This window comes from Scyliorhinus canicula, chromosome 3 (assembly GCF_902713615.1).
Source record: "Scyliorhinus canicula chromosome 3, sScyCan1.1, whole genome shotgun sequence".
NCBI lineage: Eukaryota > Metazoa > Chordata > Chondrichthyes > Carcharhiniformes > Scyliorhinidae > Scyliorhinus > Scyliorhinus canicula.
This window is the reverse complement of record NC_052148.1, coordinates 10,176,890-10,194,548: the sequence shown is the minus strand read 5'-3', so window position 1 is coordinate 10,194,548 and position 17,659 is coordinate 10,176,890. Positions and strand designations below refer to the sequence as shown.

The 17,659-nt window shown below is 54.0% G+C and overlaps 1 protein-coding gene across 1 annotated transcript in view; it reads left to right on the top strand.

The window, feature by feature from the left end:
- shtn2 (shootin 2) overlaps positions 1 to 17,659 on the top strand; it is a 28,703-nt gene that overhangs the window by 9,508 nt on the left and 1,536 nt on the right. The window contains exon 4 of the mRNA XM_038793003.1: positions 2,872 to 3,013. Within this exon, the coding sequence (XP_038648931.1) occupies positions 2,872 to 3,013 (142 nt within the window). The remainder of the gene's footprint in view (positions 1 to 2,871; positions 3,014 to 17,659) is intronic.

Here is a 17,659-nt window from a genome sequence, read left to right as displayed (position 1 = left end):
GCTGGGGCAACATCCTGGAACTCCTTCCCTAACAGCACTGTGGTGTACCTACACCTCAAGGACTGCAGCGGTTCAGGAAGACAGCTCATCACCACCTTCTGAAGGGCAACTAGGGATGGGCAAGAAATGCTGGTCTAATCAGCAATGTCCACATTCGGTGAATGAAAAAGAAATTAGCGATGTCTGTTTTAAATTTGATGCATGCTTGACCAGAAGTCAGTGTAGGTTGGCGGGTGCAGGGGTGAATAAGGCTTAATAAGACACGGGCATTAGAGTTTTCAATCCACTCATGTTCACATAGGGTAGAGTGTGGGAGATCAGGGAAGGGTGCATTAGAATAGTCGAGTCTAGAGGTAACATAGGTATGAACGATGGCTTCATCAGCAGATGAGTTTAAGACAGGGGCAAAGTCAGGCAGCATTACAGAAGTGAAAAGTAGTTATCTTAGCGACGGCATGGATTTGTGGGCAGAAGCTCATTTCAGGGTCAAATATGAGACCAAAGTTCCAATCAATCTGGTTCGGCTTTGGCGAGTTGTATTCGGATCTCGAAAGAGAACCCAACTATCTTCAATTTGTAAAACTGTGTAGAAATGTTGTTGCACCCCCAGAGTGATAACACTGACCCATAGGTGTATTCTATGTTAAAACTAACTTTAATTTTAACACAGAATTAACCACATCAGCAACAAAGAACTAGCTTTACAGTTACAAAAGTTATGAAGTAAAGGAATAAACCTCAACCTATTTACCAAACCTGCCACTATGTTCCAATTAAGCAAACCGATATATTTCAAATGCCACCCGTGAATACGTTTAACACCCAGGCTTTTACTTGCTTTTCTTTGTATAGAATCTTTGGAGAGAGAACCATTCAGGACCAAACTGAAACATTGTTCATATTAGTAATCTAGGACCTACTGATTCTTCAGACAGACCTGGCTCCTCCCATTAACTACATCATCTGGACCCAAAGCATAAGGCATTCTTTGTCTCTTCTGACAAGATGCCCTTTACTTGTTTCGGCAGGACCAAACACAGGACAGCATGGTAGCATTGTGGATAGCACAATTGCTTCACAGCTCCAGGGTACCAGGTTCGATTCCGGCTTGGGTCACTATCTGTGCGGAGTCTGCACATCCTCCCCGTGCGTGCGTGGGTTTCCTCCGGGTGCTCCGGTTTCCTCCCACAGTCCAAAGATGTGCAGGTTAGGTGGATTGGCCATGATAAATTGCCCTTAGTGTCCAAAATTCCCCTTAGTGTTGGGTGGGGTTTCTGGGTTATGGGGATAGGGTGGAGGTGTTAACCTTGGGTAGGGTGCTCTTTCCAGGAGCCAGTGCAGACTCGATGGGCTGAATGGCCTCCTTCTGCACTGTAAATTCTATGAATTCTATGAAACAATACCTCTCACAAATTAATCGCACCCCAAGGGTCCTTCAAACCAAAACAGTATTCCATTAGCTAGCTATCTGCAAACAAGTAAATGGTTCTCAAGATCTATTAGCAGAAGCGTTCACCTATAAATCAATGATTGCCTCACTTTTTTAACACCTTCATTACAACTCCAGTGGTCATACTGTCTGTATACATCTTAACCCAGGTTTTAATAATATTACTGTAAAAAATGTAAAATGTGACAATTTCTTACATTCATCACAGTTGCCAGCCATGGAGAGGGAAGGAGCCGGTAGCTAGGGAATGGAGTTTGTTTTAGTGGCTGAATCAATGGCTTCAGACTTCCCAATATTTAATTGGAGAAACATTTCTGCTCACCCAGTACGAGATGGCTGATGGAATTATCTGAGAATTTAGCGACTGCGGAGGAGTCGCGAGAGGCGGTGGTGAGGTCGCGCTGGGTGTAGGAGTGAAAAGTCATTCCGTGCTTTTGGATAATGTCACTGAGGAACAGCCTGCAGATGAAAAATAGGAGGGGACCCAGGATCAATCCTTGGGGATATCAGAGGTAACGGTGCGGGAGCAGGAAGAGAGACCATTGATACCCTGGCTATGATTAGAGAGATGAGAATGGCAGACGGTGAGAGCAGCCCCACCCAGCTGGACGACAGTGGACAAAGTGTTTGAGGAGGATGGTGCAGCCAACCCAGTCCATGGGCGCAGACAGCTCCAGAAGGTCAAGGAGGGAAGGTTTATCTTTGTCTTATTCACACAGGCTGCCATTTGTGACTTTAATAAGAGTCATTTCAGTACTGTAGCATGGGCGGATTGCTAGGATTTAAACATGGACTTCTGGGAAAAATGGGAACGGTTTTGGGAAGTGACTGTGGTGAATGTAACTTAGTAATTCACACTGTATTTACCAATACCTTTGTAAGCGCAGTAGCGTTATCCGACCACGAGGGGGAGTAGCTCTGGGAATGCTCAGGGGTTTGAACAGGGCTCCACCCTTGGCTCCGCCCATGACTCCTCCCCCCTGTGCTGCTGTATAAATACCCTTGTCCAGAGTCAGCCTGCAGTTCATCGAGAGTTCATCAACGCGGAACAGGCTGGCTCTGTAGTAAGTAGATTAAAACCACTGTTCATATCTGAAAGCACGTGTCTGATGAATTGATGGTTCCAACAGTGACATCCTGTTCAAACACCTTGGGCAGGATTATCCGCCCCGTCGCTCCCGTTTTCTGGTGCGGTGCGCCCCCACCGGCAGCGATATCGTCATCCCAGCAGCCGGCCAGTGGGGTTTCCCATTGTGGGCATCCTCACGCTGTAGGGAAACCCGCGGGCGTGAGTGCGCCGCCGGCGAAGGGGAGGGTACCACCGACGGAGAATCCAGCACCATATATTCCCAAGGATAATCGGTTGGTTTCAAGGCTGGTTTACCTGCATGTGGTTGACTCGATGTGAATTTTCTTTGAAGGATACAATGTCAAACAGGAAAGTGCGGCAATACAGTTGGAAAAAGGAGAAGAAACAGAGTGAACTGGACACCATCCTTCTGAGGCGACGAAAAGTTACAGACACGGCTGCTGGGCCTGGGAAAAAAGGCACCGAGAAACCAGGTACAGGCTACAGAGACAAGGCCTGAATCATAGAGAGGTAGGGGTGAGGAAAGAGAGACAGAGCAAATAAAAACAGGGAGAGAAAAAGAGAGAGGGAGAGGAGAGATACAAAGAAAGAGATGGAGAGAGAGAGAGATAGTGGAGAGAAAAGTGAAAACTAGAGAGGAGAGATACGAAAAGAGGGGAGGGGGAGGAGAGAGAGAAGCGGGGAGAGGCAACAGAGTCAAGAAGAAAGAGACAGGGCCAGAGACAGGAGGTAGGGGTGTGGGACACAGAGACAGGGCCTGAGACAGGAGGTAGGGGTGTGGGACACCGAGGCAGGGCCTGAGACAGGAGGTAGGGGTGTGGGACACAGAGGCAGGACCTGAGACAGGAGGTAGGGGTGTGGGACACAGAGACAGGGCCTGAACCAGGAGGTAGAGGTGTGGGACACAGAGGCCTGGCCTGAGACAGGAGGTAGGGGTGTGGGACACAGAGACAGGGCCTGAGAAAGGAGGTAGGGGTGTGGGACACAGAGGCCTGGCCTGAGACAGGAGGTAGGGGTGTGGGACACAGAGACAGGGCCTGAGACAGGAGGTAGGGGTGTGGGACACAGAGGCCTGGCCTGAGACAGGAGGTAGGGGTGTGGGACACAGAGACAGGGCCTGAGACAGGAGGTAGGGGTGTGGGCCTGAGACGGAGCCTGAGACAGGAGGTAGGGGCGTGGCACACAGAGGCAGGGCCTGAGACAGGAGGTAGGGGTGTGGGACACAGAGACAGGGCCTGAAACAGGAGGTAGGGGTGTGGGACACAGAGGCCTGGCCTGAGACAGGAGGTAGGGGTGTGGGACACAGAGGCAGGACCTGAGACAGGAGGTAGGGGTGTTGGACACAGAGGCCTGGCCTGAGACAGGAGGTAGGGGTGTGGGACACAGAGACAGGGCCTGAGAAAGGAGGTAGGGGTGTGGGACACAGAGACAGTGCCTGAAACAGGAGGTAGGGGTGTGGGACACAGAGGCCTGGCCTGAGACAGGAGGTAGGGGTGTAGGACACAGAGACAGGGCCTGAGAAAGGAGGTAGGGGTGTGGGACACAGAGGCCTGGCCTGAGACAGGAGGTAGGGGTGTGGGACACAGAGGCAGGGCCTGAGACAGGAGGTAGGGGTGTGGGACACAGAGACAGGGCCTGAGACAGGAGGTAGGGGTGTGGGCCTGAGACGGAGCCTGAGACAGGAGGTAGGGGTGTGGGACACAGAGGCAGGGCCTGAGACAGGAGGTAGGGGTGTGGGACACAGAGGCCTGGCCTGAGACAGGATGTAGGGGTGTGGGACACAGAGGCAGGGCCTGAGACAGGAGGTAGGGGTGTGGGACACAGAGACAGGGCCTGAGACAGGAGGTAGGGGTGTGGGACACAGAGGCAGGGCCTGAGACAGGAGGTAGGGGTGTGGGACACAGAGGCCTGGCCTGAGACAGGAGGTAGGGGTGTGGGACACAGAGGCAGGACCTGAGACAGGAGGTAGGGTGTGGGACACAGAGACAGGGCCTGAGGCAGGAGGTAGGGGTGTGGGGCACAGAGACAGGGCCTGAGACAGGAGGTAGGGGTGTGGGGCACAGAGGCCTGGCCTGAGACAGGAGGTAGGGGTGTGGGACAAAGAGGCCTGGCCTGAGACAGGAGGTAGGGGTGTGGGACACAGAGACAGGGCCTGAGAAAGGAGGTAGGGGTGTGGGACACAGAGACAGGGCCTGAGACAGGAGGTAGGGGTGTGGGACACAGAGACAGGTTGTAGCAGGTGTGGTGAACGTATTGTACTAAGCATTCACTGCTGTATTACACTGTATCACGCTGTTGCCCATGTGGGCTCCACCTATGTACCGTTGTACGACACGTGGGTGTCTCTGGGGCAGGGGAGTCGGGTCAGTAAGGGTACCGGAGGGGCAGTGGGTGGGTCTGGGGCAGTGGGTGGGGTCAGTGATGGTGCTGGAGGGGCAGTGGGTGGGTCTGGGGCAGGGGAGTGGGGTCAGTGAGGGTGCCGGAGGGGCAGTGGGTGGGTCTGGGGCAGTGGGTGGGGTCAGTGATGGTGCTGGAGGGGCAGTGGGTGGGTCTCGGGCAGGGGAGTGGGGTCAGTGATGGTGCTGGAGGGGCAGTGGGTGGGCCTGGGCAGGGGAGTGGGGTCAGTGGGGGTACCGGAGGGGCAGTGGGTGGGTCTCGGGCAGGGGAGTGGGGTCAGTGAGGGTGCCGGAGGGGCAGTGGGTGGGTCTGGGGCAAGGGGGTGGGGTCAGTGAGGGTGCCGGAGGGGCAGTCGGTGGGTCTGGGGCAGGGGGTGGGGTCAGTGGGGGTACCGGAGGGGCAGTGGGTGGGTCTCGGGCAGGGGAGTGGGGTCAGTGAGGGTGCTGGAGGGGCAGTGGGTGGGGTCAGTGGGGGTACCGGAGGGGCAGTGGGTGGGTCTCGGGCAGGGTAGTGGGGTCTGTGAGGGTGCCGGAGGGGCAGTGGGTGGGTCTGGGGCAGTGGGTGGGTCTGGGGCAGTGGGTGGGTCTGGGGCAGTGGGTGGGTCTCGGGCAGGGGAGTGGGGTCAGTGAGGGTGCCGGAGGGGCAGTGGGTGGGTCTCGGGCAGGGGAGTGGGGTCAGTGAGGGTGCCGGAGGGGCAGTGGGTGGGGTCAGTGAGGGTGCCGGAGGGGCAGTGGGTGGGGTCAGTGGGGGTACCGGAGGGGCAGTGGGTGGGTGTGGGGCAGGGGAGTGGGGTCAGTGAGGGTGCCGGAGGGGCAGTGGGTGGGTCTCGGGCAGGGGAGTGGGGTCAGTGAGGGTGCCGGAGGGGCAGGGGGTGGGTCTGGGGCAGGGGAGTGGGGTCAGTGGGGGTGCCGGAGGGGCAGTGGGTGGGGTCAGTGGGGGTGCCGGAGGGGCAGTGGGTGGGGTCAGAGAGGGTGCCGGAGGGGCAGTGGGTGGGTCTCGGGCAGGGGAGTGGGGTCAGTGGGGGTGCCGGAGGGGCAGTGGGTGGGGTCAGTGGGGGTACCGGAATGGCAGGGGGTGGGGTCAGTGGGGGTACCGGAGGGGCAGTGGGTGGGTGTGGGGCAGGGGAGTGGGGTCAGTGAGGGTGCCGGAGGGGCAGTGGGTGGGTCTCGGGCAGGGGAGTGGGGTCAGTGAGGGTGCCGGAGGGGCAGGGGGTGGGTCTGGGGCAGGGGAGTGGGGTCAGTGGGGGTGCCGGAGGGGCAGTGGGTGGGGTCAGTGGGGGTGCCGGAGGGGCAGTGGGTGGGGTCAGAGAGGGTGCCGGAGGGGCAGTGGGTGGGTCTCGGGCAGGGGAGTGGGGTCAGTGGGGGTGCCGGAGGGGCAGTGGGTGGGGTCAGTGGGGGTACCGGAATGGCAGGGGGTGGGGTCAGTGGGGGTACCGGAGGGGCAGTGGGTGGGTCTGGGGCAGGGGAGTGGGGTCTGTGAGGGTGCCGGAGGGGCAGTGGTTGGGTCTGGGGCAGGGGGGTGGGGTCAGTGAGGGTACCGGAGGGGCAGTGGGTGGGTCTGGGGCAGGGGGGTGGGGTCAGTGGGGGTGCCGGAGGGGCAGTGGGTGGGTCTCGGGCAGGGGAGTGGGGTCAGTGAGGGTGCCGGAGGGGCAGTGGGTGGGTTTCGGGCAGGGGAGTGGGGTCAGTGAGGGTGCCGGAGGGGCAGTGGGTGGTGTTGCACGTTTTACTATGGGCGTAAAACGCGTTTATTGGAGTGTATTAACACGCCTCCGAGTTCGACGTGTGCTTAACACTGCTAGGCTCTGTTCTATGTAATTATTTAAGCTCTGGAGTCGCCAGCTGCCGTATAGGCAACGTCACAAGTATTCCAAGGTCAAATTCAAAGTAATAAAGACGATACACCGATTAGTCAAGTTCAAACGATCAATATTTATTATACAGTTAATAATAAATACTCATGCACACACACTAAGAGACTAAGCTACAACTAAACATAAGCAAACAGAATACTTATCTAACAGGAACAGGCAAGGTCAGAGAACGAGGCCTTCGTCCTGGTTTTGTCTGCAGCCTTCAGCAAGCGTTCTGGCACTTGGGAGTCTAGCGGGCTTGGATCGCGTAGCGAGCGTTGAACTTACGGTTTCGGCGGCTGGTGCTCAACGGCTGGAGTCAGGATACCAGGTGTCAGTCGGGGCCGGAGCACAGGTTTAACAGACCGGACAACACGAGGTCCCTATCTTTTATAGGGGTTCCGTTGTCCTTCCCTCTTCTCGGGCGGGCTCTACCTATTGGATCAATTTCTTATCGATACTGGATTAATTCCCCAATGCGAGGGGGTCTCCGTGATGGAGGGGGCGTTTCTTATGTCCTTTTGTTCGGAGGTTTCTGGTGCCTCGATGTCTGGGTCTTGATTGGAATGTGTCCATTCAGAACCAAATGTATCTATTGTGTGGGTGTTCAAGTCTGATGGCCTCATTAGCATGCAAAGCGTTTTGCCATTTGCACCTAGCTAAGGTCTCTTCACCTGAGCCCAAACTGGTTTCTGCTGCTGCAGAATGCAAACTGCTCTTTGCAGACTGCTGTTCTGGCTGAACTGTCTGTTTCTCAGCAGCCTTCCATTTTAGTTTGGCTCAGTGTCCATTTTGCGTGGCCAGCATGGCTACATTCCCTCCTTGTGATCCTCACAATCATACTATTGTGAAGGATCACCTATGTACTTTGCCTCCTTGTGTTCTGACCTCTTGCCAGTTCCTGTTCTACTCTGTTCTAAACTATGGGAAGAAGAGAAAAAAATTTAACTAACATTTCTACTTGGCCCTATGTCAAAGGGACATGCATTACTACAATTGGGAACCTCTACCTATCACTATTAACCTTAACCTTAACTTAAACATTTAATCACTCTAAACCTTAACCATTCACACCACAACATCACACTTCCCAACTCGGCAGTCGAGTATGGAACAATATAATACATGGCTGAATTTTATTTACAGAGTGTTGTAATCAGTGAGGGGTTGAGGGGTTTGGTGGAATCCGAAGATGGGGGATTGCACTCTATAGATGGGTGAGGTGCTGGAACGAGAGGCTCTCCTCTTCCATTTCCTCAACCTGAGGGTCTGCACTAGGATGGTGAGGATCGCAATCACCAACAGTGATTCGATTATGTAGGACATGGAGTACCACGTCATGAATTTAGTACACCAGGTCTGAACCTCGCTGATCAGAGCTGAGCACTGGGGGTTTGCTGTACTAACATTTACGGTGGGGGTTGTGGGGGAAACGTGTCTTGTTTCCACACATATACATATGACATTAAATAGTAATAAGTGGGCTTCCATCATTTTGCTGTTCTTCTTCTTTCTCTTCCTTCTTCCTCCGGTATTGACAATCCTGGCTTCGACCTCTGTCTCGTCCTTTGAAACCTTTGGGATCAAGCACAGTATCTGTCAATACACAGTTTAAGATCTTTACTTGTTAGTGCATCTGTCTTTCAAAACCCAATTGACCCTTTAAAATGACTGGCTAAGTCACACCCTGTGACTCCCCTCATTTTTTTTTTTCCAAAAAGCGAATTTAAAGACCAGCATACACCTAACAATCCTTCCTTCTGCGAGCCGTCTCGCAGGCTTTGCTGATTTACCATCCGAATGTTCCCGGATGTAAATAGCATGTGGGATGGTGGCCGAAGGGCTACCTAACGTAAAATGAAAACAAATTTGGAAACAAACATCCGAATGAGTTGCGTATGGGCCGCGACGGGTACGAGTTGGATGGAATCCCCGGGTAGGGCGTGCTGTGCCATACCCGAGCTTGGCTGACCAAGGGTTGGTTCTCAGACAGGGCGGGTCCTCAGTGCCGTTTGTCCACTGCCTGAGTAACCTGGAAAGAAACGGGTACGAATGTGTTGACCATGACTTGCAGCCTCTATTTCGCCGAATAGAGGGGCACCTAAAAAAAAACCAAGGGAGCCAAGATGCTCCAACTGAGGACATCACTGAAGTTCTCAGAGATATCTGCAGATAAACTATTTGGCGTGTGGCCTTACAACTTTGGAAAAGATCTCCAATCAAACCGAAGTTCTCAGAAGTATCTGCGGACAAGCTAACGTGTATGTGAGGTGGTCACAATCTTTTCAGCTGAAAAGAAGATGTCCATCCTCCAACTGAAACATTGTACAATCCGGAGACAAACAAACATAAAACGAAGACAAACATACGTGCAGGTTCCATCAGAAAGGACATCGTTTCCCTCAAACGATTCCTATCTTACATCATCTGGACACCTCACTTTGATTCTGCCTCTGTGAACAGGGTCACAAAGGGGTTGCCGTGTCGGGAGTCAGACACCGTGTCGTCCTGCTCTCCCGGATCCCACACCCTTGTGTGGATCAGGCATGCTATTTTGGAGTTGTGTGACCGGGGGTCACTTTCATCATTGCGGACAAGTCTGTAGGAATTGTCCCTGTGCCATTGTGTGGCGTCGAGTGTGTTGTCGGGGTAGTCGGGGTCGGGTGGTGGTTCGGGGTTTTTGAGGTAAGTGACTTCCATGGGGTCACTGGAGTCGGGGTCGTAGGTGGTGCAGTGTGGGCTGTATGGCTGTGTGGTGTCGCTGTCTTCAGAGTCAGTGTCTGTCCTACTGTCTCTGCTGTGGCAGCTTGTGGGCGTGTCGGGGCGTGGTCTGTAGTGGTCTGTGGGCGGAGTCGTGGGCGAGTCCGTTGATGTACTGGTCTGTGAGGGGGATGGTGGAAAAATGTCTCTGGTGGGCGGGGTGAAGTGTTCTGCCGCGTCTAGCAGGACATGGTGGGCATGGTTGGCCTGTGTTCCATAAGCCTTTAACTGGTTTATATGGAACCACGCGGTCTTCCCATTAGGATATTTGATCCTGTAAACGGAGGGGCTAATTTTGTCCGAAATTGAGTAGGGACCGGAATATTTTGGAGCCAAAAAACTGCTGGGGTTATAAACAGATAACATTACCTGTTGCCCAACCTGGAATTCTGTGGTGTGTACGGTCTTATTGAAACAGGCAGTCCGTTGCTGTCGGCGTTTCCCTAGCTGGACTGCGGCTGCGAGCTGTGCAGACCTCACAGTCTCAACTAGTTCTTTAACTGCCTTTTCATGTGTGAGGGCCGTCACTTCGGGGCTTGTCATGTCCAGTCCTAAAAGGAATTCTGTACCTTTCATAGGGCGTCCGGTCATGAGTGTGTGTGGTGTGTATCCTGTCGATGTGGAGACAGTGTTCCTTATGAACATAAGTGCAAAGGGGAGCACTGAATCCCATGTGGAATTGTTCTCTTGAACCATTTTCCTAAGGGTAGTTTTTAGGGTCCGATTCATGCGCTCCACAATCCCGCTGGACTGTGGATGATACGCAATATGAAAATTCTGTTTGATTCCGAATATTGTCAGGACGTTCCTCATGACCCGTCCTGTAAAGTGAGATCCCTGGTCCGAATCGATACTTCGGGGTAAACCCCATCTCGTGAAGATGTGGTGGGTCAGGATCTTTGCAGCTGTCTTAGCTGTGTTTGTTCGTGAGGGAAATGCCTCTACCCATTTGGTAAAGGTATCTATCACCACCAGAACGTATTTATAGCCATTCCGACAAGGGGGCAATGGACCTATAAAGTCGATCTGGAGGTTTGTCCAAGGGCCGTTAACTGGGCGAGTATGCCGAAGTTGTGCCTTCTTAGAATACCGCTCCGGGTTATTCTGTGCACAAATCAGGCAATTCTCTATGTAGTGCGTTACATCATTCCTGAGATCAGGCCACCAACAGAGTTGCCTGAGGTGCCTCGTTGTTGCATCAATTCCCTGATGCCCGTGTCCGTCATGGAACAAGGCAATCATCTGATTCCTGTCCTGCTGTGGGACCACATAAAGTCGGTCCTTAATGATCACACCCTCATGTGTGGTCAGTGCGTGTTTAAAGTGCTCGTACGCAGGCACAAAGTTTCCCTTGAAAACCTCCCTGAGGTCTCCGTCCTGTTTTTGTGCTGTCACGAGATCTTTAATATCAGTCTGTGAGACTTGGACTGCGCTCACAGGGGCGCTAGCTGGTGCGCTAGCTGGGGGGGTCCATAAGTGTCCTCTCCTGGAACCTGCCTTAGCCAACGCGTCGGCTTTTACATTCCCAGGGGGTGATGACCTATGGTGGCTTCGAACTTTTATAATGCCGAAGGTCCTGTCCTTCGCTTTCTCTAGGATATGCTGGAGTAAGGGGGCTGATGGAAGGGGTTTTCCGTCTGCGGAGACAAAGCCTCGTGTCCTCCACAGGGGCAGAAAATCGGTTAAACTGTTACAGACATATAAGCTGTCTGAATATATGTCTGCTGGGCTGGGGAAAGAATCGGGGTGGTCCACTATGTACGCTATGGCTGCTAGCTCTGCTGCCTGCGCGCCTAAGTGACCTGGTAACTTAAGAGCTATCTCTTCGAGAGCGCGCCCCTGCGCGTCCTCTACATAGATGCCGCATCCTGTGATACGCTCACCATTTAAAACTGTGGAGGAACCGTCTACATAAATCCTCAAGGGTCCACACGTGTCTGTGGGTTGGGGGCTTTGTTTTGGGTTCCCTATCTTGCTGGGGGGTGTTTTGGCTAAAAAGGGTCCTGTGTTATGCAGGGGAGCTACAATTTCACAGTCATGGGGCTGTCCGGGGTATTGGAGGTTGTCGGCTAAGTATGTGTGTGTGCGTGTCCGTTTAACTGTAATGTCCCGTCCTTGTAAAAGTAGGGTCCACCTAGCTGCCCTAATCTGGCTAACTGAACCGTCCTTCAGTCGACCGTCTAGTAGTAGCTGTGTGGGTGTATGTTCGGTTAGAATGGTGATGGGGTTTAGTCCGGTGATGTATGAGAAATACTGCACTGCCCAGAAGACAGCAAGGAGGTGCCTCTCACAGGCTGAAAATCCTTGTTCTACCGGGTCTAACAGTCGGGAGGCATAAGCCACTGGTCTTAGCTGCTCGTGCCGTTCCTGAAGCAACACGGCCGAGAGGGTCAGATCGGTGCTCGCTACCTCTATTGCGTACGGTGAAAGTTGGTCGGGGACTAGCAGCGCGGGTGCTGCACTAAGGGCTCGTTTCAACTCTTCCACAGCGCCTGTATGCTGCGGAAGCCATTCCCAGGGGGCTCCTTTCTTAAGGAGGTCTGAAAGTGGGGCGGCTTTTGTCGCGAATCCGTCGATGTGGTTCCGACAATAGCCAACCAGTCCTAAAAACGACCGGAGGGCTGAAACATTCTGGGGAAGGGGCAATTTGACGATCGAATCAATTCTTTTGAATTCGATCTCGCGTTTGCCGTGCGTGATGACTGATCCCAAATACATCACTTTACTTTCCAATATTTGGGCCTTTTTCGGGTTAACTTTACAGCCAATTTCAGTTAAGAGTTCTAGGAGTTCGGCCAGAAGCGAAATGTGCTCTGCCTTTGTGTCTGTCTGCAGTAGTAGGTCGTCTACATACTGTACCAGACATTCGGGTCGGGAAAATTTTTCTAATCCACTTGCCAGCTGTCGGTGGAAAATGGAGGGTGAATTGTGGAATCCTTGTGGGAGGCATGTCCACGTGTACTGCTGTGTTTTAAAAGTGAATGCGAATTTGTATTGGCACGCTTTTGCCAATGGTATTGACCAGAATCCATTACTGATGTCCAATACCGTGAAGTACTTGGCGTTGAGACCCTGCTTGAGCATGGTCTCGGGACTAGTAGCTACCGTTGGGGCTACTGCGGGGGTTACTTTGTTGAGTTCCCGATAATCGATGGTCAGACGCCATGATCCATCGGGCTTCCTCACTGGCCAAATAGGGGCATTGTTGGTGGAGGCTACCGTTCTCAGTACACCTTGGTCCAACAAGCTGCCTATAACTTTTTCTATTTCCACCTCTGCCTCGAGGGGAAATCTATACTGCTTTTGCGGTCGGGGGTCCTGTCCGGTAACATGAACTTGTCCAGTCATTCTGCCACAGTCATGACGGTGACTTGCAAATGCTGTCCTGTGTTTGTTTAGTAGGGCCTTAATTTGTCGGTCGGTGTGGAGTGTAGTCAGGTCGAATGAGTACTCTCCCACTGCGCTAATCCGATTAGCGTAGTCTCCTACTGTGAGGGTGGCTGGTGCTCTGTCTGATCTCGCCATTCGCCAGACACACTGGTTCACTGGGTCGAACGACAAGCTGTGAGCGTTCATAAAATCTATCCCCAGGATGTGCTCTGCTGTCTGGGGAAGATTTACTAAAACTACGGGGTGCCTTGTGCTAATGTTCCCTAGCTGGATCGCTACGGGTGCTGTGATATGTCCCTGCTGCGAGTGTCCGGTGAACCCGCTAAGTGTGATGGTGGAGGTGGTCGGCCACGTGTCTGAGTGTGCCGTGGTTGTGGAGTTAATGGTGGTGCGGGATCCTCCTGTGTCCCACAATAACTCTATGGGCTTCCCTTTGACTTTTGCCGTGACTACGGGCCTCCCTGATGAGTCCCATAGTGTGTCACAGACCCAAGTGGGGGAGCCCGAACACCGTCAGTTCGTCTCGTCCACATTGGTGGGTCCTGACTGTACTGTTACATTGTGGATGGGTTTTGCCTTGTTGCGGTTCAGAGTGCCTGTCTGCTGGCCTCTCTGAGATCGCTGGGGTGCATTACACTCTTTTGCCCAATGCCCTAACTGTCCACAGTTATAGCATTCCTGTCCTTTCTGTTGAGGGCTGCTCTTGCCTTCATTTACCCATGCGGGCTTCTGGTGCTCTCTGACTGCTTGGATGTCTGCAGCAGCCTGAGCCTCTTCTGGGGATCTAACCTTTGCTTTTGCCTGAAGCGATTGCTCCCAAGCGCGGGACAATCTTTTGAGGACCCATTTTTCGTTATGGGCCTCTTCTGAGGGGTCGTAATTATTGCAAGCGCTCTGTCCTGCTTCTGTTGCGTGTGAGATAATTGTGCGCGTCCATTTAACCATGTTTTCGCGGGTTAAATGCGCTCTATCTAGCTGTCCGAAAACTGCGCTGAAATGAATCCACAGCCTTCCTGCGAATGCTGTGGGGTGTTCGGATCTCTTCTGCCTGCACTTATTTAATCCTTCTACGGGGTCACCTCTATTGTACCCGATGGCATCTAAAATGGCAGTGTGCATCTCCTCTAGGCTGCCTCCTGCCACGTTTTGTGGGTCGGGGAGGGCTGCCACTACACTCTGGTCTAAGCTCAACACGGTGAGCTTAACCTGCTCTCTCTCATCCAGGCCGTACATGGTAGCCTGCTGTTTTACTTTTGCGAAAAACTGGTGGGGGTCTGCGGTGGGGAGGAACGGAGTGATCTTTTCACAAGCGTCCCTTAGCTGGGTTACTGTTAAAGGGGTGGTGTAAGTTATGTCTGGGGCGCCTTCTGATTCGGCTTTCCTCTGTGTGGTTACGGGATTCATGGGTGCGGTTATGATCTGAGCTGTGGGGGGTTGGGGTGCCTGTCGTTCCTGCTGAGCTGCGGGCGCACATGTTCCCTGAACATACCGCTGCGCTGTCTCGCTTAATTCCTGCCAATCTGGGGCGTTTTCCCCATCTAACTGAGCTCCAAAGGTGCTTTGGAAGCCATTCTGCACCGAAAGCAGAGATTGCAGTTCCGCAATCTGTTTTCTGCATTTCGCGTGGTCAACTGTGCTTTGTCTTTGTTCGGTCGTTGCAGCGTGGAGTGCTCTCAAAGCTGCTTTGAGATCGGAGCATTGCCTCTGCAATGCCTCCACCTGCTTCTCCGATTCCTGTCTTATCAGAACGGCACGTTGCACGTCCTGATAGGCTTTCTCATACTGGGTCTGGGAACTGTTCAGATGAGCTAGACAAGACTGGTGAGCCCTCTTGGCATCATCCACCTCTCTACCCTTCTCTGCCAACTTCCCTTTAAGATCCAGGTTTTCTTTCTCGATGTCCCTGACATCGACCTTACTCATTCGGTTCCTTTCCTCTAAATCTGCCCGGAGCGTCCTGATGACCTCCTCTGCGCCTCGCAACTGTGCCAAACAGGACACAATCGCCATCGGCTTGCGTGCTTTACTTAAACTCTTTTTGTGTATCTGAGAGAGGTTCTCCCACCAAGTATGACCTATACTTCCGGGACCTGTCTCCTCATTTGCACAAAACTCTTTCCAAAGGGGCCATCCCTTTCCCTGCAGATATTTGCGGAGTTCCAGCTCCCACGTGGGACACTGGCCTACTCTGCTACTGCTGCTGGTCGCTGCGACCACAAACTTTGCTGGATCCATCAGACGTTCCATTGCCTGCATGGCCATTTCCTCTGACTCTCTTTTTATAATTTGGAACAGGGGGTTGCTGGGGTGGTGTTTCGTAAAAAGGGTACGGCTTACGCTATTTTCCGATTACAAAACTACCGAAAGTTTGTCGCAACAAAAAGCTTTCAGTTTTACCTTACAGCCCTGTTAGTACGCATGCACTAAACACACTTCCGAATTTCGCTTATTATTTTGAACACCTTGAATACTTGTGATCTCTTTCTTTCTCTGCAATTTGGAGTTCTAATTCAAATTTCAGGGTCCTGGACACTGTGGTGTTTCCACTTACAACAGGGTCCCGGCGGATGTCGCCACTAAATGTTGCACGTTTTACTATGGGCGTAAAACGCGTTTATTGGAGTGTATTAACACGCCTCCGAGTTCGACGTGTGCTTAACACTGCTAGGCTCTGTTCTATGTAATTATTTAAGCTCTGGAGTCGCCAGCTGCCGTATAGGCAACGTCACAAGTATTCCAAGGTCAAATTCAAAGTAATAAAGACGATACACCGATTAGTCAAGTTCAAACGATCAATATTTATTATACAGTTAATAATAAATACTCATGCACACACACTAAGAGACTAAGCTACAACTAAACATAAGCAAACAGAATACTTATCTAACAGGAACAGGCAAGGTCAGAGAACGAGGCCTTCGTCCTGGTTTTGTCTGCAGCCTTCAGCAAGCGTTCTGGCACTTGGGAGTCTAGCGGGCTTGGATCGCGTAGCGAGCGTTGAACTTACGGTTTCGGCGGCTGGTGCTCAACGGCTGGAGTCAGGATACCAGGTGTCAGTCGGGGCCGGAGCACAGGTTTAACAGACCGGACAACACGAGGTCCCTATCTTTTATAGGGGTTCCGTTGTCCTTCCCTCTTCTCGGGCGGGCTCTACCTATTGGATCAATTTCTTATCGATACTGGATTAATTCCCCAATGCGAGGGGGTCTCCGTGATGGAGGGGGCGTTTCTTATGTCCTTTTGTTCGGAGGTTTCTGGTGCCTCGATGTCTGGGTCTTGATTGGAATGTGTCCATTCAGAACCAAATGTATCTATTGTGTGGGTGTTCAAGTCTGATGGCCTCATTAGCATGCAAAGCGTTTTGCCATTTGCACCTAGCTAAGGTCTCTTCACCTGAGCCCAAACTGGTTTCTGCTGCTGCAGAATGCAAACTGCTCTTTGCAGACTGCTGTTCTGGCTGAACTGTCTGTTTCTCAGCAGCCTTCCATTTTAGTTTGGCTCAGTGTCCATTTTGCGTGGCCAGCATGGCTACAGTGGGGTCAGTGAGGGTGCCGGAGGGGCAGTGGGTGGGTCTGGGGCAGGGGAGTGGGGTCAGTGAGGGTGCCGGAGGGGCAGTGGGTGGGTCTCGGGCAGGGGAGTGGGGTCAGTGAGGGGACCGGAGGGGCAGTGGGTGGGTCTGGGGCAGGGGAGTGGGGTCAGTGAGGGTGCCGGAGGGGCAGTGGGTGGGTCTCGGGCAGTGGGTGGGGTCAGTGAGGGTGCCGGAGGGGCAGTGGGTGGGTCTCGGGCAGGGGAGTGGGGTCAGTGAGGGGACCGGAGGGGCAGTGGGTGGGTCTGGGGCAGTGGGTGGGGTCAGTGAGGGGGCCGGAGGGGCAGTGGGTGGGTCTGGGGCAGGGGGGTGGGGTCAGTGAGGGTGCCGGAGGGGCAGTGGGTGGGTATCGGGCAGGGGAGTGGGGTCAGTGACGGTGCCGGAGGGGCAGTGGGTGGGTCTGGGGCAGGGGAGTGGGGTCAGTGAGGGTGCCGGAGGGGCAGTGGGTGGGTCTGGGGCAGTGGGTGGGGTCAGTGGGGGTACCGGAGGGGCAGTGGGTGGGTCTGGGGCTGGGGGGTGGGGTCAGTGAGGGTGCCGGAGGGGCAGTGGGTGGGTCTGGGGCTGGGGGGTGGGGTCAGTGAGGGTGCCGGAGGGGCAGTGGGTGGGCCTGGGGCAGGGGAGTGGGGTCAGTGGGGGTGCCGGAGGGGCAGAGGGTGGGTCTCGGGCAGGGGAGTGGGGTCAGTGAGGGTGCCGGAGGGGCAGTGGGTGTGTCTCGGGCAGTGGGTGGGTCTGGGGCAGTGGGTGGGGTCAGTGATGGTGCCGGAGGGGCAGTGGGTGGGTCTGGGGCAGGGGGGTGGGGTCAGTGGGGGTACCGGAGGGGCAGTGGGTGGGTCTCGGGCTGGGGAGTGGGGTCAGTGACGGTGCCGGAGGGGCAGAGGGTGGGTCTCGGGCAGGGGAGTGGGGTCAGTGATGGTGCCGGAGGGGCAGTGGGTGGGTCTGGGGCAGTGGGTGGGGTCAGTGAGGGAACCCGAGGGGCAGTGGGTGGGTCTGGGGCAGGGGAGTGGGGTCAGTGGGGGTACCGGAGGGGCAGTGGGTGGGGTCAGTGAGGGTGCCGGAGGGGCAGTGGGTGGGGTCAGTGAGGGTGCCGGAGGGGCAGTGGGTGGGGTCAGTGAGGGTGCCGGAGGGGCAGTGGGTGGG